Source organism: Dipteris shenzhenensis, chromosome 31, assembly GCF_047967505.1.
Source record: "Dipteris shenzhenensis isolate YYH24624 ecotype China chromosome 31, Dip_SZ_1.0, whole genome shotgun sequence".
In the NCBI taxonomy this organism is placed as follows: domain Eukaryota; kingdom Viridiplantae; phylum Streptophyta; class Polypodiopsida; order Gleicheniales; family Dipteridaceae; genus Dipteris; species Dipteris shenzhenensis.
In genome coordinates this window covers 14,784,157-14,810,487 of record NC_141626.1, presented here as the reverse complement: position 1 = coordinate 14,810,487, position 26,331 = coordinate 14,784,157, and the positions used below count along the sequence as shown (strand labels likewise).

At 46.1% G+C, this 26,331-nt stretch overlaps 1 protein-coding gene across 3 annotated transcripts in view; it reads right to left on the bottom strand.

Annotated features, from left to right (window-relative positions):
* The window catches only part of LOC147881080 (phosphatidylinositol-3-phosphatase myotubularin-1-like), a 92,975-nt gene that overhangs the window by 51,602 nt on the left and 15,042 nt on the right, over positions 1–26,331 (bottom strand). For all 3 annotated transcript variants that reach the window (XM_087402471.1, XM_087369653.1, XM_087369654.1), the window contains 3 exons: positions 20,068–20,363; positions 19,914–19,987; positions 19,752–19,815 (listed from right to left, as the gene is read on the bottom strand). In XM_087402471.1, coding sequence (XP_087258597.1) covers positions 19,752–19,815; positions 19,914–19,987; positions 20,068–20,363 — 434 coding nt within the window. The remainder of the gene's footprint in view (positions 1–19,751; positions 19,816–19,913; positions 19,988–20,067; positions 20,364–26,331) is intronic.

Sequence of the window (26,331 nt, the reverse complement as noted above, 5' to 3'; positions counted from 1 at the left end):
AGCACCCTGAAAGAGCTGATGTTGACGAAGACTGCATCATAGTCTTTGTATGCATGCAACGCACTAAGATGTCCCAATTTCAATGCAACTAGTCGATTGATGTGCATACCAATCATCTGTTTGAGAGTTCTGTCAAGCTGCTTTGTGAGTCTGTTCTTCTATGGAAGATAGGGACTTCAGAATGTTATTAGAATTCCAAATGTCTGAGTTAACATTTGTAAAACCTTTGATTTGAAGATGGAAACTTAACTGGACAGGAGAATTTCTGCACATGCATGTCATGCTGCCAGTTCTAACATTAGAAAGGGCATTTTCAAAAGCATCTACCATTGCTCTTGCACCATTTAATCAAGGATTCCAGTCATAACCAAGGATTCAAGAAACAGATCACTAGGTCCCATGGCACTATGTGGAAAGGTCAAGAGATTGCAATGCTGGCAAGGAGCCTTGGAAGTGAACTGCTTCTAAACACAAATTCAAGGAAACGATCCAATGTGCTAGGTACATTAGAAGATTATTTTGCAACATGTAGCAGCTTGTTTATGGGGACCTAGGGCCAGTTCGGATGATGTGGATGATTCTTTCCAAATTTTGGTCTTGCAATTGTGAAGCGGATCAATGAACATCTGCAAGCAACTAATATCTGGACAGAGCATCCATAATCTCATTGTTTAATCCCGCCAGTATTTGATGATTCAAAAATAGTCTTAAAGGCCCAAGAGCCAAGATCCAACACAAGAGCCAGCCAAAACGGTGCTTCTTAGTCATCATTCCAACAAGAGGTTTGTGGTGTACCGTGGATCTCTACAATTGCTTGGGTGCAAGTACAGATCCAGCTGAGAATGCCCAAACAATTGCCAAAAGTACTGCCTCCCTTGTTGCATAGTTCTACTCTGCTTTTCATAAGACTCAGCTATTGAGATATACTAGTATGAAGTCATTTGAGAATGTATATTGTTGTAGGAGCTCTGCTCCTACAACAATATACATCTGTATAGGAGCTCTGCTCCGAGGCCATGGTTTGATGCATCTGTGCGCAGTGCAAAACACTTGGACAAGTCAAGATGCCTGAGAATCAACCCCAGTTTGACCTGTCAAAGACAACTTTCGGAATGGGTTGTTGTCACGGGGGCGTGAAATTCTAAGTACTTTAATGTACTACAAGAGTGTGACAACTTTGGTTTTAAAAGTCCAAGCGTGGGCTTAATAATGTGTAATTAAACGTGGCATGGTGCCTAGCACATAAGCGTCATTAATCTCTAGGCCCAAAGGCATTCCAAGGAATTAAAAGAGTGGTTGTTGGGAAATGATGACGTGGCATTTTTAATGGGCCCCCTAGAGGGCCATGTACCTTCAGTGGCCCCTCCAAGTGGCTCTAGTGCCTTCTACATGCTCCTTTGCCATTCCTGGACCTTCCTAAGCCTTCTAAACTTCACACATGTGGTTTTCTCTCTCATCTTCTCCCTTTGTTGAGATTTTGGACTGGTTTTTCAGCCTCCTTCAGCTGAATTCCGATTTTCTTCATAACTCCTCACCCGTTTGGATTCCTCGACTTCCGTTTGGCCTGATGGCTTCCCCTCTGCCTCCCCTTCGCAGTGATATGCTTTTCCCTCCGTGCGTTTGGTAGAACGCGCAAAGCTGAGCACGTCTTTTGCTGGTCGAATTTGCAAAAGTGGCTTTTTCTGGACCTTTTTGCTTCTACAGCCTCCTGAGCCTCTCCTCTTGCAAAGCTACAGCTTTCTATTGAATTTAGAGTGGTCCCACACGCTGGTTGACTGGTTTTTCTCAATTTTGGAGGACTTTCCGGCGATGAAACTTCTCCAAAACCTTCTCAATGCATTCCTCTCTGAAGCACACTTCTTTTGAGCCCAAGAACTCCCACTTCTTCGTGATAGAAGTGCTTCTTTTCGCATTTTTCAATGGAATTCTTGCTGGTCGGTTCTTGTAAATGCTCTTTCTTCATGCCTTTGCACTCCTCTTTGGCTGAGAATGCAATTGGGCATTGGCTGCTATGTCCTCTTGGCGATTGAGGACTTGGTTCGAGTTTTCAGGACTTGGTGAGTTGTGATTTTGCTGCTGCAATTTCTTTTTGCCATAAGCTATTGGTTGGCCTCGTGTGCCGCCTCTTTCTTGCTTCACAGGTGCCCAGGCAGTGCTACATGAGTCATTCTTTGGTTGGGTACTTTGCTGATTTTAGGAGCTTTGAAAAGCTTTGTGAATGCCATTTGGAAACCACTCAAAGAGATTGCAGCTAGTGTGATTGCATCTAGACATCCAATGGAATTGCACTCGGAAAAGAGAATGCCTTTGGATTGAGCCTATGGGTTAAGTGTACTTATGTGATGGTGTTCTATGCTTAAAAGCCTTGCGAAGGCTTAGTGAATTGGGACTGCGTGCTTAGTTGCAGGGAAGGTCTCCCAAATGCAACTTGTAATCATTTCACTGTAAAGAAATACCGAAAGGGGCACCACGGTGTTTAGGGCCAATTGGGTGCACTTGTCTATGTTTGTTGAGCAGGGGCATTCTAGCCTCCATCTCTTTTTCAGTGGTTTTGTTTGTGAACAAATTGGTAAATGCCAAATGGTGATCAAGCAATGGTTAATGGTTGTGATATATGCTTTGTGAGCTGTAAATAAGTGCTGAAGTGATTAAAGGTTTAGTTCCACTGCCCTCTGAGTAATTAGAGGCCGGTTTCATTGGTTTCCTTGCCGGGACACCACACACTCTTCCTCAAGAGGTGGTCCTCGGTAGTTTGGTGGAAGGATATCTTTGCTGCACTTTTTGACAGCTGAATATTACAGCCATAAACATGGTGAGTACCCATGAGCAAGAGAGCTCCACAACTCCTCAAAGGAGAAGGCAGGAAAGCCTTAATGATCCAGCTAGTGTACAGCTGCAGGGAGCACAACAAATGCCTTTTGAGCAGGCCACACATGAATCTACAACTCAACTCAACCGTGATACTAGTTCTAGCAGTGAGTCAGATGATGCTACTATGTTGAATGCACAGCTTGCAAGTGCAGTGATTGCTTTGACTCAGCTGACTCAAAACTTGGCTCAAATTGTGCAAACAAATGCCAAGAAGAAGAAGAAATCAAGAAAGCACAAGCACGGAAAGAGTGAGTACACACATGCATCAGCTTCTCATAACGGACAGCACACTCATGCATCAGTTTCCCATGAGGGACAGCCATCAAAAATGACTCAGAAAGTGACTTCCAAGAGAGAGGAATCCCCCAAAAGAGCACTTGAGAAAGAGGTACAAAAAGTACAGCCAGTGCAATAGTATGAGCAGCCAGCACAAGGCGTTGGTTTGGGTACTTCTACTCCTCAAAATAATAATGTGCAGTCCATACATAAATGTGGCTCAGCCACCTCAGACATATTTGAGGCAGCAACCTGAATATTTTGGTACAGATTCTATCTTTGATGCTATGTTGATTTCACTGCCAATTGGGCATAGAAAGCAAGCCATGTATGACAATGTGGGAATGCAGCCAGGCATGCAAGCCACAGCACATGCTCCCATGCCTAATGTTCAGCCAAGCATGACTCTCCCTAGTGAAGGGAATGCTGCAAAAATACAGCCATCTTTGGGACAGCCAACATCAAATGTATATAAAGAATTTAAGGATGGTGGTTCTCATGTCAAGTTTGAGACATATAATGGAGTACAGGACAGGTACAAAGCCCTCACATTCCTTCAGCAGTTTGATGCTGCATTTCTTGGGGGTTTGTTTACAGAAGCATCCAAGATGAGGAAGGTTGCCACATTTTTTAAAGGCGATGCACTTAAGTGGTACACCAACCTTATGCTTCATGGAGATGCACCTGCTACTTGGCTGGAATTTAAGCAAGTGTTCTCTTCTACTTGGCTTACTCAAACTTTTGAAGTTGAAGTACTTTCACACTGGCATGACTTGTCATACCCACTTTGCAAGAATCTTGATGATTACACCAAGAGGTTTTGGGATGTTTTGCTGCCATTGAGCTCTTACAAGCATGTTTCTTTGAAAGAGCAAATAGAGAGGTACTGTTGTGGATTGCCTAGTGAGCTACGTGATTATTGCATCAAAACCAAGGTGGGTTCTATGACTCAATTAATTGAGAATGCAAGGACAGCATATGCATGGATGCAAGAGAAGAATTTGGGCTTTTGGAAGACAGCAAACGGGCTGCCAAACACCAGGATAAGAAGGACATCAAATCTGGTCAAAGGGAGGAAAAGCCCAATTCAAAGCTGGTCAAAGGCGTGGACAGCCTAATAAACAGCCCCGTACCAAGTTATCTGATGAAGAGAAAAAGTCACTCATGGAGCAAAACAAATGTTTTATATGCAAAGAAGAGGGACACCGCTCTTATGATTGCCCATCCAAGAAAAGAGACAGGTCAGATGATGATAACAATGATGATAAACAGGCTGATTGGAAGGGCAAAAGGCCTAAACCTTCCACATGACTTCTTCCAAATGTAATTGGGAGTTTGCCACATGCACAAGATGGAGAGGAAACGAAAAAGACTGAGATGTGTAGAGCATGGGGAAAAATCAAAAATCAGAATTGTTTGTTTTTCTTTGATTCTGGGGCAAAGGCGAATTTCATAACTCCTGATATGGCAGGAAGGCTTGGCATCAAGCCTGAGGAGATGGGGCCATCCAGCATGTGTGATATGGCCAACCCTGAACTCAACACACCTGTCCCTCCTATCATTGGCAAGTTGAGGATGCATATCCAGGGATATCAGGATGCAGAGGACTTCTACATTATGCCTTTGCCAGAGTGTGATGCTTTGCTTGGGATGCCTTGGAAGTACAGGGTGGGGGCTGATGTGCAAATGAGAAACAAGAAGATTTCTTTAACTCATAGAGGCAAAAATCATGTACTTGATGTGAAGTTGAAAGGGGAGTCCATCCCTGTAGTTTCAGCTTCTTGTATTTCCAATGTAATAAAGCGTCATATTTCAGCGTACTTGATTTTTGTCAAAGAGGACAGCCAACCAGTTCAGGAAGGCTCTACTATTTCTACTTTAGATAGAGAAAGGGCTGCTTTTATTTCAGATTTTCAGGATTGTTTCTCAGATGCACTTCCTCAAGAATTACCTCCCAAGAGACCCGAGGATCATCAAATTGATATAATTCTAGGAAGCTCACCGCCTAATATACCTTCCTATCGTGTCAGTAAGGCACAACAAGAAGAGAGAATGTCACAAGTGAAGGAACTCTTGGAAAATGGATTAATACAGCCAAGTAATTCTCCTTACTGTTCCCCTGTGTTGCTTGTGCAAAAGAAGGATGGCAGTTGGAGAATGTGTATTGATTATAGGGCTTTGAATACAGTCACAATTAAGAACCGTTTTCCAATTCCACGCATTGATGATATATTGGATCGGTTGGAAGGTTCCTCAATGTTCAATCGTACTGACCTTAAAAGTGGATACCATCACATAAGGATACGGCCTGAAGATGTCTACAAGACTGCCTTCCGCACTTCATTTGGCTTATATGAGTTCCTTGTTATGCCTTTTGGTTTGACTAATGCACCTGTCACTTTCAATAGAATGATGGACAGAATTTTTAGAGCGCACAGAAAGTTTGTGGGCACTTTCTTCGATGACATCATTGTGTTCTCTAAAAATGAGCAGGAGCACAGGAAACACCTCACTATTGTGTTTTAAGAGTTAAAAAGACACAAGCTGTTAATAAACACCAAGAAAAGTGAGTTCTTTATGCATGAGATTCACTTTCTCAGTCATATAGTGTCAAAGGATGGAGTCAAGATGGATCCTGCAAAAGTTGAGGCCATAAGGAGTTGGCCAATTCTAAAAAATCTGCATGAAGTCAGAAGCCTCCTTGGGTTGTGTTCATACTATCGGAGGTTTATAAAGTACTTTGCTTCTCCCTTGCATGCTTTACAGAAGAAAGCTGTACCGTTTCGGTGGGGACCAAAGGAAAATGCAGCTTTTAAAGAGCTGAAGCAAAAGTTGTGTTCTGAACCCGTTATTATCTTGCCAAATCTTGCAAAACCCTTTGCTGTAACTTGTGATGCATGTGGGAACAGCATAGGAGGCACTTTGATGCAGGATGGCAGAGTGGTTTCATATGAGAGTAGAGTTCTCAAAGATGCTGAATTGTACTTGCAGACATACAAGAAGGAACTGTTAGCAGTCAAAGCATGACATGGAAACATTACCTTCTTGGAGCTGATTTTTATGTGCAAACAAATCATCAGTCACTTAGATATTTTCTCACACAGAGAAAATTATATGAAAAGCACATGAGATGGGCTAACTTCCTCTCAATGTTTCATTTTCAAATTGTACATGTGCCGGGTAACAAAAATGTCGTGGCTGATGCACTTTCCAAGAAACCACAGCCTGAAGCAGTCTCCAAGAAACCCAGTGTTTCAGCAGTGAGCATTGCTTACAACAATGTGTTAAATGTGATGAAAGATCAATATGTTAATGATGCTGATTTTTCAACTATTTATGATCAGCTTTCTGATCAAAGGCATGATCACTATATGTTGAAAGACATGGACGACTCTGTGTCACTAGTCCGGGCTCCTACAGGTAGTTCAGCAGAGCAAGCGTCTAAAGCATTACCTGGTGTTCGAGAGGGGGGTAGCACCTCCACTCCCTCAGTACAGGCGGGCTCACTGTGATTTCATGAGGTCGCTTGATGACACTGTATGTTTCATCTGAGATACTCAGCTGACAGTATTGCTACTGTGAGACTTCATGATATTGATGCATCTTGACTATTGATCGCCGAGGATCACATAGATTTTGAGCAGTGTATATGGATGGATGCATGGTTGTGATGATAGCAACATCTGGCGAATGGACTACCATCCTCTATGCATCTTCTTGCTTCATAGAATCTCACGATGCCAAGTCAAGTAATGTAAAGAAATTAGATGAGCCTAGCTGGTCCAATAAATTTTTGACTTCCAACAATCAGAACACATCATGGTTGCTAATTGCATTCAATGCAAAATCTTTTGTTTTCCCTAGAGAAAAGGAACTTCTATTAATGCCACCATACAAATCAGCAAGGAAACAAGAAGGTGTTGATCATGGGAGAAAAAAAGGAAAATTGATTGCCGCCAGAATAGGGCCAACCTGTTTCCTCAGCTCCCAACATACTGCCTAGGGAGTCTCTGGAACAGGGGCTACCGACCAAAGTGCCGGCTATATAACCAATGAATACCTCTCCGTGAAAACATAGAAGGAGCCTGCATGCCATGCCTTGCACAAGCGCTCCCACCTTTCAGCAGTCGCTATAGACCCGGAGTCCCACGCTTCCATATAGCTCTCAAAGTGTCGATGATATCCTACCAGATGGCAACTAAATTCGCCACTGGAGTGATCAGCTGGCCTCCCATCACCCAACTGCAGTGGGTGACCCACATGTGCCATGCGGTGATGCTAGCAACTGCCTCCCACACTCTATCCTCTGCCAAGGGTGCAAGGCGTGCCCGCTTGGGAGGATGTGCCTCGATCTTGGTCATTGCCTAGCCGTGAATCCGAAAGGCAGGGGCTGTAGGGTCTATCAAGAACGCATGCACACCCTTCGTGAGCCAAGCAACCATCCCCCATGTGAAGTCTCTCTCCATGTGCTGGGTACTCGTTACTATTCTCAGAGCTGCTGACCAGCCGCGCATCCCCATAAATACTGAGGAATCGTCTCCGTCACTCCATCTATGCAGCAATGGCATCTGCAGTCCAAGGTCAGATGGGCAATCCTCCACGAGTTACCATCCCAGACAAGTAGAAGATCTTCCGTAGTCGCACACTGGACCAGAGGCGCAACCAGAATCAGGGAATGATCTCCCTGGGGACCTCTTGCTCGATCCAATGCCGCTCCCTCGAGGGGGTCCATGCTGTTGTATCCAACTGTAAGCAACGTCTGATCCGGGTCATGTAAGAGAAGAAGGGCACCTCCTCTACCCTGTCACAGTCTCATGGGGAGAATGTGCGGCGCAAGCTTCTTTGCTGGAGCTCGGCCAAACTCTCTAGCAGGCAGGGCTCTTGTGATGAACCCGAAACTCCTCACCATAGTAGCCTCCTCCCTATGTTTTCACAAGGTCTGCATGGGGCAGCTCAGGCGACTGGTATGTGACTTCCTTTGGGCAAGTTCAAATGACACCAAAAATACCAGAGCTAGGGTGGCGTGGCAGACTGTGATTTTACCACTAGCCTAGGAGGGCCTCAACATCATTGATCTTGAGATGCAGAGTAGGGCAAGCTGATAGGACGAGGTCTCACACCAGGCTCGAAACTCTGGAAGCTCTTCATGCAACACAGGCTTCCCATGAACACCACCAGCATAGACGGCAGTGGTAGTCGTCGTTCAGATGGATCTTTTCACCTTCGCCTCTCATAGGGAAAGGCCCCCCCTGATGAGAAGCCTTCTTAGAGTCTCATGGGGAGAATGTGCAGCGCAAGCTTCTTTGCTGGAGCTCAGCCAAACTCTCTCTAGCAGGCACAGCTCTTGTGATGAACCCGAAACTCCTCGCCATAGTAGCCTCCTGCCTATGTTTTCACAGGGGCTGCATGGGGCAGCTCAGGCGACTGGTATGTGACTTCCTTTGGGCAAGTTCAAATGACACCAAGAATACCAGAGCTAGGGTGGCGTGGCAAACTGTGATTTTACCACTAGCCCAGGAGGTCCTTCGCATCATTGATCCTGAGATGCAGAGTAGGGCAAGCTAATAGGACGAGGTCTCACACCAGGCTCGAAACCCTAGAAAATCTTCATGCAACACAGGCTTCCCGTGAACACCACCTGCACAGAGGGCAATGGTAGTTGTCATTCATATGGATCTTTTCACCTTCGCCTCTCACAGGGAAAGGCCCCCCCCTGATGAGAAGCCTTCTTAGAGTTTGGAAGCGCTTGTGCTTGGTCTTATTCGAGCCGACCCCACTTGCAGGGAGGAGCTGGACAAGCAGCCCTTGTTGTGGCACCCGGAGGTTCAAGCTCCAGAGGAGCATGTGCTTGGCTAGCCGACACATATCAGTTGGGCACAATGGGATGGCGGCCCTGAATGCTCCTTTGAGACTTGGAGGCAGCTTCCTATGGAGGAGGATAGAGCTCAGACACTCGCGCACATCAGAGGCAAGGGTGCCAGGGTGGCAGAGAGATGCAACCATCCTGGACTCTCGGTGACACTACCTGGACTCCACACTATTGGTCTGGGCAGACGGGGGTGCCTCTTAGGGTGCAGTTCCTCAAGCAAACTCTTTGCCGCTTTCAACGCTGATTTTACAGAGTAGGGGAGGGAGGCCTTCTGTTGGTAGAGCTGGATAGAGGTCAGAGGGATAAGACGGCTCTGGATGGGCTTACTTGGCAGAGGATCACGATTGTGGGCCGATTGGGCAAGAGTTGGACCATCGACTTTGGACACGGTTTTCTCGAACAGAGAGGGAGCTCATTGGAGACTTCGGCTGTGGGAGGGATGTCCTCTCAAGGAGGTTTAGTGGGATCAAGACCAGGGCTATTCGCTGCTCCACTGAGATATCTATGCCCACTTGGCACCCCAGGGACCACATTGTCTGCCGCCAAGGAATCCATCTCAAGCCTAGATGGGTGTAAGGAAGCCTACTTATCCAGCCCAGTTGATCCTAGCACCCAAAGCCATACAATATGTAGCCAAAGCCCTCCTAATTGCCTCTAGGCTCTCTGTAGAACCCTCTACATACAACGCGGTATCGACTGCAAACTCCGAGTCCAGTAGCTCCTCCTTCTACCGAGGTGGAAGTCTCATCCTTGTGAGGGCCCCGGCCTGTGAGCGCAAAAAATAACAGACTAGGTAAGGCAAATGCACTGATGAGGCCCATGGTAGTGAAACTACGAACAGCCACAGACAAATCTACCCTCATAAGCATGAGGGCAACACTGAAGGGCACCAGGATTTTCTTAGACAATGGCCTTACACTCCTACACAAAGAACATAGGATGGAGGGATGGTGCAGGTAATGGCAGCAAGACAGGAAGGGAAATGGGTAGCCTACAGAGACAACAAATTGAGACGGCAGATAGAGAAAAAAGGGAAGAAGGGGAAATGGACAGCACAAGACGATGTCTAACTCATGAGATGAAAGCACAAATTAGGTTGAAGGTGGCAGGGTGGAATTGTAACAGCACCCTCTGGTCTCACCCAGGGAGGTTCTCAAAGACCTACACTGACAGAGATGTGATTTCACGTGAGAGTCCATAGAGGGGGCTGCCCACATTGACAAGATATGCTTGGGAGTCAGCCCATAGTAAAGAGATGAAGAAAGAAAGAAAGAAAAATATATTAGCATCCGTAGGAGGCCTCGCAGGCCTATGGGACAAAGTACGGAATCAAGTAACTCATACAGACCACTATGGGCCGGGGGGCTGGGGCAAAGGGCTTGCTAAGGCCCTTGTTGAGTACTAAAATGCTACACTAGTACAAAATAGCAAAAAGTAGCAAAATAGCATGAGGGTGGCATGAAAGTATCAATTGCTTAGAGCAAGAGTCCCAAGTGCATGAACCGGATCCACGTATCCAGGCTCCATGGTGGCTTCTGATGAGATGCAAAGAGCTCACGAATCTGCATCTGTCAGGCTGCCTCGATCTCTGGATCCGATGGGCTATGTCAAGGGTGAACCGTAGCATAGTGCCCTCTAAAAAGGGATACTCCACCCTGTCATGCCTTCTTGAAATCCAAGAGTAGGATAGCGAGAGGCTGAAACTCCTCTCCGGCCCAGTCAAGAGCCTCCCAAAAAATGAAAATGTTGTCCAAGTTACTACATTCTCGGACAAACCCTGTCTGAGTGTCAAGGATGATGTCCACCAAGTGCGGCCACGGACGTAGACTCAAGACCTTAGTAGGTGATGTCCAGCAAGGTGATCGACCTCCACTGACGCAGATCCATGTTGTCGCCCCCTTTCGGGATCAAACAAATCCACCCTCTATTGAAGGACTAAGTGAATAAGCTTGTCTCTCCTAAAAAGCACGCCGAAGAGGGGACAGATATGCTCCCAGAAGCAATTAAAGAAGGTCGGCGTTAAGCCATCCCCTCCCAGGCACTTCTACAATGGAAGTGACTGCAAAGCCTCCAAGAGCTCCTGGTCTATAAAATGCATCTCTAACTGCCTGCTCATACTTTGCGACACCATTGATAGAATGTGGTTCCAGACAATCTCCCTATCAGCGATCACCTGGGTGGATGACTCCTCTGTCTGGAATAGTCTCTAGTAAAACTCCATGGTCATCTCGAGATCTCCTAGGAATCCAAGTGCATAATGCCGTCCGAGCCTCTCAGACGCTACAATTGCATCCCGCAGATCTAGGGCATGTGCTCTGAAAGAAACGTCTCGTCACATGTCCCCCTGCTGCACCGAGCGAGATCTGGAAGAGTGATAGAAGAACTCTGCCCGACGTATCTTCATACCCTAGAGGTCTAGATGTGCACACTTGTATCTGTCTGCCGGCCACTGCGATCCTGGGTCTTGCTCTCTCGATGGAGGACAGGTCCCATCTAAGGCCCTCTCCCATGCCTGTAGAAGTCGGCATCGGCACAAGGCCTGGGATTGCAGCTCCTCATTGCTCCTCTGAATCGCCTCTGCTAGCCATGCACACCATCCTCCCTCTGGGCTGTCAAACTGCTATCACCAAATCTCTATTACTGCTTCTTCCACTTCCTGCTTTTGTAGCGGTGAGTCAGGAAATCCGTTGATCAGTCCCTTGCTGCCCTTCCTCTGGAAGCAAGCAGTCCGCTGCTCAGGGCACGACTGAGGGGAATGTCATGACAAGAGAAATCACTAATCTGTGATTAGTAGACATTAAAACATTATTATTATGTTATACGCCAATGGTGTAACATGTATTTGTATTTATGATGGACACCGACCGATTTGTTATGGCGGTGGATCATCTGAGTAGATAGGACTAGTCGAGCTGGAACCACTGCTTCAGAAGGCATCGAATTTGGACATGTGATACTTATTCTATTAATAAAAATGTGCACACACGTGTCTAGGTCCTAGGGGCAATAGGAAGGAAAGGGTGCATTAAGGTGCATTGAATGGTAGATGCATGGGTCATAGGCTAAGGGTAGGTGTAAAAGGGAAGATGGAACTTGAGTGATCTCAAGGGACATTAATGAAAGGGTATCACCTTTTCATTGTGAATCTCACGTTGCATTCTCTCTACGACATTGCATTCATCCGTCATCTCTCTGCCACCTTGCATGTAGGTCGAAGTACTCTCACGAGGGCGCTCTTCCCCATTGGAGGGCCAATCGGCATCACAATACTTTGCACACATCTCAACCTAGGTATTACCTTTGCCTATTCCTTTGCAGCCTTGGGAACAAATATCCAGACAGGATCACGACTGACCGATCTCTGAGGTTCTGAGACGAGAGATTTTTCTGAAAATTTCTGGTCTTGAACGGTGAACGGAGCGTCCTCACGAGGTGAATCCCCACACCCCCCCCCATGTGAATGTACCCTTAAAAGCCTTAAACCGTGAGGAAAAGGGATCCCCCGTTCTCCCCAACGGAAAGTCGGATCAGAATAAGATTGCAAGGGGGTGATCCACCCATCAAGTACCCCCTATAACGGTATGTAGAGCTCCAATCCGCTCAAAACAAGTAGCCCAAACGGAGCGTACCAGTTTACAGCAGAAATACAAGAAGAAAAGCTTGAAAGAGAAGGGAAAGGAGGTCATTTTAAGTATCTTCTCAACACAAATGAAGCGAGAGTCGGATAAGTACCACCAACTCTACAACACTTGACTTTTGCTGTAAAATAAACCTCTTTTTTTTTGAAATTACAGCAAGACATTTTCTCTCTTATATTACTAAAAGGAAAGAATGGAAGGGGAAGGGACATATAACAATGAACTTATTCCTTTTCCTCCATTACCCCAAGGAGAGAGAGAAAGAACACCTTCACCCCCTCTTGAAGAGGATGGATTAGGTGAGAGTTATACACATCTTGAGTATGATAACCCACAAATAGATTTACAGCAGTCTCTCCTTCAAGAACTCTTGATAGGGAGTTCTCCTTTCGTAATGAAAGAAGAAATGAGACCAGCCAAGAACAAGGTGATGAGTTCACGCCTTAACTCAAAGCCCAGTACACATGGATTATAATCCAAGTGCAAGAGGAAGAGAGGAGACTCCTGTTGATAAGCTGATTTTCCAGCTTAGCAATATGATTGAGCAGTCCATTATGACAAGATTAGGTACTAAGAGGACTTTAAACTTCGGGGATGAAGAGTTGAGTACCCCTTCTAAGAGGTCCAAATTCCAACCGCAAGAGAGAATTGAGTTCCCCAAATATGATGGGGCAAGGGAGGCTCACAAAATCCTCAATTGGATTCATCATTTTGAGCTATACTTTGCCCATCAAGACAAGACCGAGCAAGAGAAGCTTGCTCTTGCCACATTGCATCTGCAGAAGGATGCTCTAATGTGGTGGTCCTTGTCACAAACTGGAAAAGAGCCTATTCATTAATGGGCTAAGTTCGTGGAGCAACTGAAAGCCACTTTCATGCCACCAAGGCATGAAGAGAACCTAACCTTTTGTTGGGAGAGGTTTAGGCAGTTCAATAATGAGAGTAATGCAGATTTTACAGCCAGATTTTGGCAACTCTCTCTGGAGTTACCCGAAAAGAGTGAGGAAGATAGGAGAAAGAAGTATTTAGCAGCCTTAAGCCCAAAAGTAAGGTACGAGGTTGAAATGTTTAACCCGACCACGCTTAAGGACCTCACTAAGCTAGCTGAAATAACCGAGAGGAAATTGAATCCGCGTAAACCCTTCAACAAAGGAAATGAGAAAGCTATTGTACAAAATGTTAACAGCCAATCACGTCCTGGATGGATACCATGACTGACGATGATAAGAAAAACCTAATTAAGGAGGGAAAATGTTTCGGATGTAAGAAACATAAGCCAGGGCATCCATGGCATAAATGTCCTACTCTATTAGCCAAAATTGTCAAAACCAATTCTGTAAAAGGGAAAGGCAAAGCATCCAAGCAGGAGGGTGAGGCTTCTATCTCCTCATCCCAAGACTCTACGATGAACATAGAACCAAGAGTAAATGCTATCCATTCAGCCAACACTGGTGTATGGATGTGTGAACTGAATAGAGAGTAGGCATATTCATTGTAGAGTATGGACAGAGAATAAATATTTTTCTCCTCCGTGTAGAGCATCTGATAAGATAAATAGGGCTGAAATAGAAGAGTTGGAAAAGGAGATTGAAGGTCTATAGTTTCTATAGACTAAGTAGCTCTCCATCGCAAAATCATCCATAGCCAAGGTCTACCTAGTTCAATGAAAACATTTGGGTGAGAGAATCGTTTTAATACTGACCAATTTGTTGAGAATGTGTTTAAGCTTATTGAGTAGGTTACTGTAAAGAGATTTCAGTAGCTAAGTATTCATACTAGGATTCTGAGCATGAAGAGATACTGAAGAGGCACTGCAGTGGTACTTCTGCATTTTGAATATTCAGCATCAAGAGGAACCAGAACTTGAAGATGAGATTTAAGTTCGGATTCAAAAGAGATCGTGTACTACCAGGAGAAGATAATTTGCAGATTATGAAGAGGAGATGCAAATGCAGAAGTAAAAGAGAAGCATACGCAAGAGAAAAAGACAAGAGAGGATCCAAAAGAGGACTTCTGCCCATTCAAGCAGGAGGGAGTGTCATGACAAGAGAAATCACTAATCTGTGATTAGTAGACATTAAAACATTATTATTATGCTATACGGCAATGGTGTAACATGTATTTGTATTTATGATGGACACCGACCGATTTGTTATGGCGGTGGATCATCTAAGTAGATAGGCCTAGTCGAGCTAGAGCCACTACTTCAGAAGGCATCGAATTTGGACATGTGATACTTATTCTATTAATAAAAATGTGCACACACGTGTCTAGGTCCTAGGGGCAATAGGAAGGGAAGGGTGCATTAAGGTGCATTGAATTGTAGATGCATGGGCCATAGGCTAAGGGGAGGTGTAAATGGGAAGATGAAACTTGAGTGATCTCAACGGACATTAGTGAAAGGGTATCACCTTTTCATTGTGAATCTCACGTTGCATTCTCTCTACCACAGTGCATTCATCCGTTATCTCTCTCCCACCTTGCATGTAGGTCGAAATAGAAACAAGTACTCTCACGAGGGCGCTCTTCCCCATTGGAGGGCCAATTGGCATTCAAATTCTGCATGCATTACACACATTTGCATTCTCGAAAAGTGTGGATTTTCACAGGGAAACTCTCCTCTAACCTCTCCTACAATCCCTGGCCAGGTGTCCCATCTTCCTGAACCATAGCCCCTGCCCCTGCAAACCTGAAATCTCAATCCACTATCTGAACTCTTGGGGACCCCATCATTTGCAACCAATGACACTACCATCTGAGGAGGCGGCTCCGTCATTGTGCCTGAAACTAGCCTCAACAACGTTAAGGGTGGTAGGATCCACTTAATTACAGCACACACAGTAAATTGACAAGTAAATATGCACCACAAAACAAATCACAAGGGAGCTAGAGCGCTCCTACTTAGAAACAAGGACACCGATTAGCCCCAAACGTTGGCGCCCCTTGTGGTATTTATTTAACATTCATTTGAAGCCAAGCAGCTAATTACAAAGGTCTCTGGGAAGCTGCACCATAGGCAAACCAACACCCGCGGACTCCCCATCCAGCCCACCCTGTAATTCCCTGCTCAACTTACGGTGAACGGCATCCAATCACTAGACCATCATGTATCCTCAGCCAACCAAGGCATGCAACAGAGACCCCAATAGCATCCACTGTCTGGACCACTCCTGCGATCGCACAACCAAGTGCCCAACCAGCCAAACACGGCTGAACAATTGCAAGACAAAGCCCTCAACAGCTGAACTCTGGTGCAATCAATTAGCTAAGCACTTCCCAACGGGTTGCCTCAATCTATAGCCTCCCTGGCCACTGCCCAACTGCATAAATCAACCCTTCTTCGCAAGGAAAGAAACCCGAACGCAATAACTAGCCAACAACCAATCAGGGAACGGCAGAAGCAGGCAAAGACAAGCCTTCTTCACCTGGAATCCACAAAAGAAAGGTCACCCTGGCTGGAAAACCCTAGATCCTGCGGAGATAAGCTGATTTTGCTCTGGCACAACCCCAAAAGCAACTTAAAAACAAACATCCAAGCCTGGAAAGTTACCAAAATCAGCTGGCACAGCCCGGAAACCTACAGAACTCAAATCGCAATCTTCTTGCACACCCTAGACAGCCTGGAAACAAATCGCAATTTACTTGGGACAGCCTGGAAACTCATGAAAACAGATCGCAATTTCCTGTGGCAGCCCAGAAATATTTGGAAACAGAACCAGAACAGGACGCATTCACCTGGCACAGCCCGGAGGACCTGGAAACAAAATCGCAATTTGCAGAAGACACCCCTGGCAGAAATCGCAATCTACAACGCTCTAGATCTGGTGCGTTTTCCGCTAGCAGGCCCTAGGTACACTTGTACAAGCCCTGGCTGGTAACGATTTCCTTTGGTAGGCTCTGGAAGCTCCTGGTGATATGCAATTTTGCTCTAGCAGCACCTCGCAGGCTCTGGCAGCTCACAACTAATGATCTGGCTCCTTCTAGAACTGGTTTGGTCCACTGAACCCAAAATAAGAGCTCTGGGCCCTTTTTGTAGTCATGTGCTAAAAATATTGCACCACTCTTTTGGCCCCCCTGTTGCACACTTTGGCACTAGGAATTAATTGCCTAGTAACTGGGCGCACATTCACTATTTCCAAGGGCCCACTAGGAATTTTAATTCCCCAAGTCCCGCCCCATGGCCGAACCCTCACGCCCCAGAGGCTCAAGGCAGTAACGCGCAAATTACGGGAGTTGCAAATCAAAAGTCCCATAATTTCACGTCCTCCTAACCGTGCCAAAGGCTCCCCCAATGGAGTGAAGAATGGATATGTCTCCTTGAGGAGCCCTGGGAATCGGAGTGTGGGAAGCGAGGTACCTGATGGGTCGACTCCATATCATCAACTGGAAAACCATGGTACCAAGTTATGACGTAAACAAGATGACGGCCCAAAAGGAGCAGGCTCCGCCCTGCCAATGACGTGTAGTGTTGGGGGAGCTCAGATGGAGAAGGAAAACCCCTCTCCCATAGGTAACCTCGATCCAATGCTAAGATCGTCTAGATCCAATCACAAACCTAGATCTTGGTTGGCCTCAGGCCAACTATCCTGCCTACCACCGTCCTATCTTGAAGGGACTGTACCGCTTTCTTTACTTGGTGTTTACCCTTTGGAGAGAGAAGAACCTTAACGGCTTGGGGAATCGAGGGTGTTGCCATGTGAGCCGCTCTGGCCAAGCTAACGGTCACCACCAAGATTCATCTTCAGGAGACCAAACACAACTACTGCTCTGAACAAGAAGGGAGGAAAAGGAAAAAAGGAAGGGCTGGGAAAGGATTTGCGCCCTCTTGAAGGACCCCCGAAAGCTGACGAAAGGGGCCAGCAAAAAGGAAAAGCTCCAACAAAGCAACGAAGGAGAAAGGCCCTCTGAGACCTCTGCCAAGAACCCTCAAATGAAAAACCAAAAAACACCTCCTAGAGTGTCTTGAGCAAAGTTCCAAGCTTTTGTGGAGAACTAGAACACCTAGAAAAGGCAGCCTGAGAGGGAGGCCTTGGGCAAAGCTTTCACTTGCTGTGAGCAGCCATAGGAGGGGCTTCCCACCTAAAGGCGGTCCGCTGACAGCGGGCTGGCCTAGAGGAGATCTGCGCCCTCTAAGGGCAGCCTGGGGTGGGCAGTGCATAGCCTCACCCAGGTCCGCCAAGTCCGAGGGGAGCCAAGGCTAGCTACAGGCTACCCCGCTACCACAGCAACCTGCTCAGGCCACACCAAAACAGCGCAAGAGGGGCACAAAGAGAAAAATTTGATATGGTCATGATTGCATGTTCTATGGGGGCTGGTGTTCTAGTAGGTTGGATCAGATCTACTAATAGGATGAGAGCTCGGTTATGAGCTAGTTGAGCAATTGGGACTCTTTGGGGAGGACTCCTTGGTGATTAAGGACATGGTTGAGCACAATTGACATAGAACACACTTCGAAAGAACAATGGTACTAAGATCTATGGGAGATCTAATGGCATGTATATACCTAGATGAATCCAGGAACATTCCCAAACTCATCCTCTAAAAACACAACGTAGTGCAGATTCAATCTCACGATAGTCACTCATAAGATTGAAAACCATAAACTCCATCACGCATAGTAGGGACTAGCTACTATGACATCCCCACTGACGTCATCAACGCCCAACAGTGGGTGTAGACCTTAGTATAAAAATATGCTCTCACACATACAAATCCACACACCCACACATACTTGAGCATCCATTTATACAAAGTCTTCGTACTGAGTTTCTGTTGGCACTCCGGAGGTGAAGGGCAAACTCAGCCATGACGAAGGCTAGTACTAAAGGAGAAGGCTAATCAAAAAGTAGTCCAAATCTCTTCATTCAAGCTACAACTGCTTGTGAAGTCTAAACGATTTCATTTTAGTCTCTCCCAAATGGCATGCTTTTGTCATTCATGAAGGCTTGTTTTTAAGGAAGTAGTCACTACCTACAGTAAAAGGGGACAATTGAGGTCATGAAATTGATACTAGAACTTTGTCGCACATAACCAACAGTCTAATTGTACTACTTTCATTGTTTTCTACTTTTGCTGATGGTCACTAGTGGGTTCAGAATGTTTTAAAGCTAAGGTGGTTGTGACAAATTTGTAATTTTCTATGAAAAAGTGATCGGTCGGCTTCCAACAACCCACCACTTGTTCTCCAGCATGCTGAAGATCGTATCCTATCTGAACATTTTGACTTGATGAGCAAGTTCTCTTGGGTTTTCGACAGTACTTCACTGCACGTTGCATCTAGGTTTACCAGCTTTTTGTTCGTAATTTGAGCATCATAGCCCTAATTGAGGGTAGAACCTGATTGGAAGCTGTGACATCGTGTTCAAAGTGCATCTGGTCATCTCTGAACAAAATCTGCGAAGGCATGTAAGGGGTTCGCTCCACAAGTGGTTTGCTCCACAAAATCTGTAAAGGCATGTAAGGGGTTCGCTCCACAAGTGGCAGTACTCTCTTACTTGGTAGGCAAATGCCTCTCATTTAATTAGTAGCATCTCCACCAGTTTTACTCTATGTAATGTACATAAGAGTTTTGATTAACTGCCATCCATCCCTCAGAGTGGCTTCTTTATTGAATTCCAAATCAGGTTATGTTACATAGCTCCCTTATGGGCCTGCTCACATCAGGACATAACATTACATACATTCACATCACAATAAGTAAGATCACATTATCTTATTCTGTCCTGACCCCTCCCTGCTGATAAACTAATGTGGGCCTCTACTTGAATTTTGTATCTTCCGATACACTCACAGGATGTGCAGTGAAAAATTGACAGACACAATAGTGACAGAAGACTGGTCCTACCTGGACAACAAATACCCAAAGGAGAAGTGACACTTCTGGTTAATGAAGCACTGCACAGGTTATGAAATATTTAATAGCAGAGGAAATTAAGGTGAATCATGAGGCCTTGTGCAATTTTAGATGGCTTCAGCTAGCAGCTTTTTTCACATCTCCTTGCTGTTGAGCTTATGAAGAATCAATGCTGAACCATGCCTCTGCATATATAGATCAACTATTATTGAAATTAAACAAGGATTTTTAGTACCACAATCACCTTCGATTGCTCAACATAAGTCCGATCAGTGGTTGAGAAGACCTTGCTAGAACAGCTCCATTTTCTGAAATGGGATTAAAAAACACTGTACATTAGACATCACCCCATATTTGAAATATGTTTATGTCATACAGCACTAATCTTGCAGGCAAGGCGCCATACCAGGATGCCGCCAGCTCACTACTGGAAGCCTTCCCCGTCCTCGAAATGCTGCAGCCTGCTGCACCTCCTCATCACTGCAACATGAAGGATTTGCTAAAAAAGTCTTCCCAAATCAATCAGCACAATTGGTACTTACAGAAGAAAATCAGCTCACCTTACAGAGGATGGTATTATGAGCAGGGGAGGATATGTTGAACACAGTGCATAATTTGAATTGACATCAGTTATACGCCAACATTGACTTGAGTCCATCAATTTGACTCCTTGACCAATGTAGCTTCCAAAGCCCTTTTTGCTAAAAGGAATATCAAGAAGCCGCAAAAACTCGGCATGCAGCCGCACCCGTAGATCAGTGCTTCTAAACATAGTAGACTCACTGGTAAATGCATAAAGATCCCATAACCTTGCGGGCTTTATTACTCGCATCAAACCATCACATACAGCCCTTCTCTGATCAAAAAACAAAGGTGATGGTTTTCACATGGTGTTCACCAAAGCATGTCTCCCTAAAATCAAATCCATTTCAAATTAAAGCTCCACAATGCAAGCAGAGAAGTGAATAGCAGGATATATCACCAATAACAAACAGAGGCATATTGCTTCAACACGTGCTCAAGAACCAATAAAAAGGGCTGACTTCCCTCTCTAAGATATAGAGATCGTAGCCAGACGATCATGGCCTATTTACTCAATGAGAACTCAAAAAGATAATAGTTCATAAGGAAACATAGTTCCTATGGTCCTCTTGATGTAAGAATACAAGTAATGAGCATCCAGCAAATTGCCAAAAAGAAAAGGGGAAGAAAGGTTTTTTTTCTTTTTTCTTTTTTCTTTTTTTTTTTTGGGGGGGGGGGGGGGGGGGGGAGGGTTATATAAGTATTGCCAAAAAGAGCGAAGCATGTGCACCATACTTGGATTCATAATATTGAATGATTGTGCAAAGAATTTGTTTTGAACAGACTCAAGGAGACAAGGAGCTCCTAAGGCACGGGATGCAAGTTGATCACAGCCGAGGGGCTATAACCCGTGGCAAGGCTCAAGGGTGGTTCTCATATTTAGAGCTATGGCTGGTGCTGATATGCTAGTTTCCCTCCTCGTGGATTGTCCATGATAGTGTATCATATGATGATGACATCCTTACTTTAGTCTAGACTCGAGTTGACGGAGTCGTCCTCACGGTCACCCAGGTACGGGACGTAGCATTAAGTATTAGGGCAACCTGATGGAGCCAACCATACCTACATGTTCTTACCCCACTCTCGACACCGAGTACATTCCATCACAGATACACCACCTATCAAGAGATCCACTTTGACCACAGTTAGCCCCCACCTACGTTGCCCGCCTCTCTACTAGCTTGCTGATATTGATGATACCCCAGGCTATTAGAATGGAGCCAACCTGACCACCTTGCCCCTTCACGATGCCACTCTCCAGTCTTTTCCTCACACCACCAAATCCACCGGTCCACCACCCACTGAATCGTCACCTGCAATATTAGCGCCATCAGCTCCAATTCAAGACTAAGCATTGCCTTCCAACTGAGACAGAGACTGAGAATATCACCGTTTTGTCTGTCAGAAGAAGAGGGACTTCATCCACCAGAATGAGGAAGAATTACTAAACATTATGTTAAGTAGTTAACTCCAAGGACTTCTAGTGGAAGTTTCTGGAGCGACCCAGTCATCTGGCACACATATGCAAACACCCAAAGGGGATTCTAAGCACGATTGGGGTAATTTCTAACATGATGGTCACTTGCACAGCCACTGGTTGGCATTGTACTGGGTTGCACCTACGGGTGAGTTCAGGAAGTGAGTCCCTTGTAATTGAACTAACCAGTGAATAAAATACCGCAAGGGGTGCCAAGTGTTGGGGCCAACAGTTGTCACTGTGTATGCTTATTGAGTAGGGGCATTCTAGCCTCCCTTGTTTTGGTGATTCAGTGAAGCTATGCTGTGGAATTGTATGCTCTCAGTAATGTAATTGGCAATGGCAATGGCATATGATGGTTGTATTTTGGTGTTGTGAGAAAGTAGAATAAGATATACTGCCCTTTGTCAGTCAAAGGCTGGTTACATGAATCTGAGTATCGGGGGATCGATAAAACCCTCCTCCAAGGTCTGCAAGCAGTGATCTCTGTAGAAGTTGAAATTTATGAAAAGCCTGTGTGTCAAGTCTATATTGAAATGGTGGCAATCTATCCATATGGCATCCCACGCTTGCAAACCATGTGCATGTTGGAGCATATCAGCTGCTCTGATTGCCTCTAGTGTCAAAACGAGGTCAAGGCCAGCCAAGGTAGCCTGCACTGTCCTGATGTAGTCTTGCCTAAATCCCCAACTTTGTGAAGGTACATGACTGCTAGGAAGAATGCATCACGTTGTAGAGGGGTGGCCCCAAGCTCTGCTAGTGATATTGTGTAGGAGCGACGGCCTGCTATGCATCATCCATGCAAGAGTAGAACCTATACGGGACAGTTGTCTCTTATAGATCTACCCCCAAAAGGGACTGCCATACATCCTAGTTGGATGAACAAGAGAGTCGAATAGAAGAGACTTGGTCTTGGGGTCGTGAAAATGGGATTGAAACCACTGACGCAAGTGCAGTGTACTCTCTCCTCAATCGGGCTTGCATAGCTAGTGTCATCTTGAAGATTAAGCTTGAAAAAGAGAACCCCCAAGTACGTATAGAACGCGACAATATGAATCAGTATACCATGGAAGGTGGACTGCACTTGATGTGTGGCTGCCCGAGATGTATTGAAGACCATGACTGTCACGGGGGCGTGAAATTCTAAGTACTTTAATGTACTACAAGACCGTGACAACTTTGGTTTTAAAAGTCCAAGCGTGGGCTTAATAATGTGTAATTAAACGCGGCATGGTGCCTAGCACATAAGCGTAATTAATCCCTAGGCCCAAAGGCATTCCAAGGAATTAAAAGAGTGGTTGTTGGAAAATGATGACGTGGCATTTTTAATGGGCCCCCTAGAGGGCCATGTACCTTCAGTGGCCCCCCTAGAGTTCCAGGTGGCTCTAGTGCCTTCTACATGCTCCTTTGCCATTCCTGGACCTTCCTGGGCCTTCTAAACTTCACATGTGTGGTTTTCTCTCTCATCTTCTCCCTTTGTTGAGATTTTGGACTGGTTTTTCAGCCTCCTTCAGCTGAATTCCGTTTTTCTTCATAACTCCTCACCCGTTTGGATTCCTCGACTTCCGTTTGGCCCGATGGCTTCCCCTCTGCCTCCCCTTCGTAGTGATATGCTTTTCCCTCCGTGCGTTTGGTAGAACGGGCAGAGCTGAGCACTTATTTTGCTGGTCGAATTTGCAAAAGTGGCTTTTTCTGGACCTTTTTTCTTCTACCGCCTCCTGGGCCTCTCCTCTTGCAAAGCTACAGCTTTCTGTTGAATTTCGAGTGGTCCGACGCGCTGGTTGACTGGTTTTTCTCAGTTTCGGAGGACTTTCCGGCGATGAAACTTCTCCAAAACCTTCTCAATGCATTCCTCTCTGAAGCACGCTTCTTTTGAGCCCAAGAACTCCCACTTCTTCGCGACAGAAGTGCTTCTTTTCGCATTTTTCAGTGGAATTCTTGCTGGTCGGCTCTTGTAAATGCTCTTTCTTCATGCCTTTGCACTCCTCTTTGGCAATTGGGCATTGGCTACTATGTCCTCTTGGCGATTGAGGACTTGGTTCGAGTTTTCAGGGCTTGGTGAGTTGTGATTTTGCTACTGCAATTTCTTTTTGCCATAAGCTATTGGTTGGCCTTGTGTGCCGCCTCTTTCTTGGCTCACAGGTGCCCAGGCAGAGCTACATGAGTCATTCTTTGGTTGGGTACTTTGCTGATTTTATTTTGGAGCTTTGAAAAGCTTTGTGAATGCCATCTGGAAACCACTCAAAGAGAGTGCAGCTGGGGTGCAGTGTGATTGCATCTGGACAGCCAATGGAATTGCACTCGGAAAAGAGAATGCCTTTGGGTTGAGCCTATGGGTTAAGTGCACTTATGTGATGGTGTTCTATGCTTGAAAGCCTTGCGAAGGCTTAGTGAATTGGGGCTGCGTGCTCAGTTGCAGGGAAGGTCTCCCAGATGCAACTTGTAATCATTTCACTGTGAAATATAAAGAAATACCGAAAGGGGCGCCACGGTGTTTGGGGCCAATCGGGTGCACTTGTCTATGTCTGTTGAGCAGGGGCATTCTAGCCTCCATCCCTTTTTCAGTGGTTTTGTTTGTGAACAAATGGGTAAATGCCAAATGGTGATCATGCAATGGTTAATGGTTGTGATATATGCTTTGTGAGCTGTAAATAAGTGCTGAAGTGATTAAAGGTTTAGTTCCACTGCCCTCTGAGTGATTAGAGGCCGGTTTCAATGACCTTGGTTTTACTTAGGTTGACCTCCAGATGACGTGTCTCACAGAAAGTCTGAAGTGCATCTAGGTGTCATTGGAGACTCTTAGCTGAGGAAGAGTAACATCATCTACATACAATAGAATTGGGGTCAGAGATCCAGCCAAGGATGAGCGTGCTCCGCTAAGTATCTAGATGAAAGACTCAAGCTCATTAATAAAAAGGCCAAACATTGTCGGTGATTATGGACAATCCAACACAAGGTACGCACAGCGGAAGACTGATAGTATTGCCCAAGAGCTCACACAGTGTGGTGTGGGGTGTGGAATCACAAACATGAAATGAGGCCTGAGGCCTCTCCTTTTATAGGCCCTCAAGGGCCCCTTGAAGTAACCGACTGGCAGCCCCTTAGTGGCCGACCAGTCTGCTCAAAACCGACCCATGCGGGGGGTCCACTCGCCGACCCAGCAGCCCTCCCTATGGGTTCACAAAACTAGGCCCCTTCAGGGCCATTTGCAGGGCCGACCTGGTACGTGGCATTGCGCCACTGGCCAGGCCCTACTGCCCTAGATTCAGGGCCTTTTGCAGGCCTCACACCTGCCCATAGCCTCTGCCATCTGCCCCGCATCTTTCTTCATGCAGGCGCCTTCCTGCTGCAGCATCCTTGCCTCCTGCCAGGCCTATACCAGCCCAGTACAGCCACGTATGCATTCCATACCTTCTCCGTACTGAAGCACCGTCTGTCCTTGCTGGAAATCCCTCCACAATCAGGGTTCTGCAGGTCGCTGATGTCCACATGTCTGCCCCGTACATCAGGAGCTCCACGACTTGCCAGGTACCCTTCTTGCTACCCCATGGCCATGTCTGGATAGCTGCCCACATGGCAGCCTGTGTGCTGCCCATGTGGCAGCCTTTACCTTTTGTTGTGTGCTGCCCACATGGCAGCTCATGTGCTGCCCATGTGGCAGCCCCAATATCCCCTGGTCTACCTCCCCCATGCTCTCCTCATATGGGGGCTTACAAATGGGGAGGTGACCATTCCAACACCCCCTCTCACCGACACATCTCGGCCCAATGCCAACACGTCCATGACAATGCTCCCTAGTCGTAGTCCTCTGGAACACTTCGATGTCGAAATCTTTTCTTAGTTTTTCATCCAATGGCTCCTGCTCCACCAGGTCTCGTTCCGCTTCCGCACACCATCCTGGTACACGGGTCCATCTTTGGTAGCACCTCCTGGCACCACCTCCTTCAGTCACATTCCCGCCTTCGAACTCGAGCAATCTAGCCGTCACAATCTTCCAGTTGTCCCCCTCATAATGAGTGAACAACCTGGAGTCTTCCAGGCACCATGCTCTGAGGGTCTGTTTCAACCCGTCCTTTCTTTGGCAAGATCTGCAACAAAAGAACATCTCCAGATAACCTGGACCACGAACTTTAAACGCACCTCACTGAACCTGAGTCACCCTCCTTCTCGCAAGGGTACTGTCCTCCAATCGTGGAAGTCGATTCCTAAGAGCTTCTTAATCAGGGTCGTCCTTCAGCAAGGTCCCTACCTTCAGGTTCCCACACCTGTGCAGGGTCGTCCTTCAACAAGGTCCCTACCTTCAGGTTCCCACACCTCTGAGCCTCCTACTTGGGCTCTGATACCATGTTAGAAATTACCCAACAAAGGGTACGCACAACGGACGACATTAGTATTGCCCAGGAGCTCACACAGTGTGCTGTGGGGTGTGGAATCACAAACTTCTTAGCTTAATGTGCATAGATGTGCAAGCCAGTAAATAGACAATGCTCAGAGACAATATAGAAGCAACACTTTATATTTCCGTCCGTCCACAAAGTAGGACAGGATACAATGCCAAAAGGTTCTCCTACTAGATGTCAAGCACTTCTAGATCTCTATGCCTGTGTGCTCCACCTCGAGCAAATGTAGACTCTCTGTCTTGAGTGTTCTTCTCCACCTTACTGCCTGTGAATCAGCCTCGGTGGGAAGCACCTTGCTAGCTCAGTCTGCAACTCTCTGTACGTCTTCTTCACCTCCTGGGAGTAGGTCCAAGAATGCCTTGACT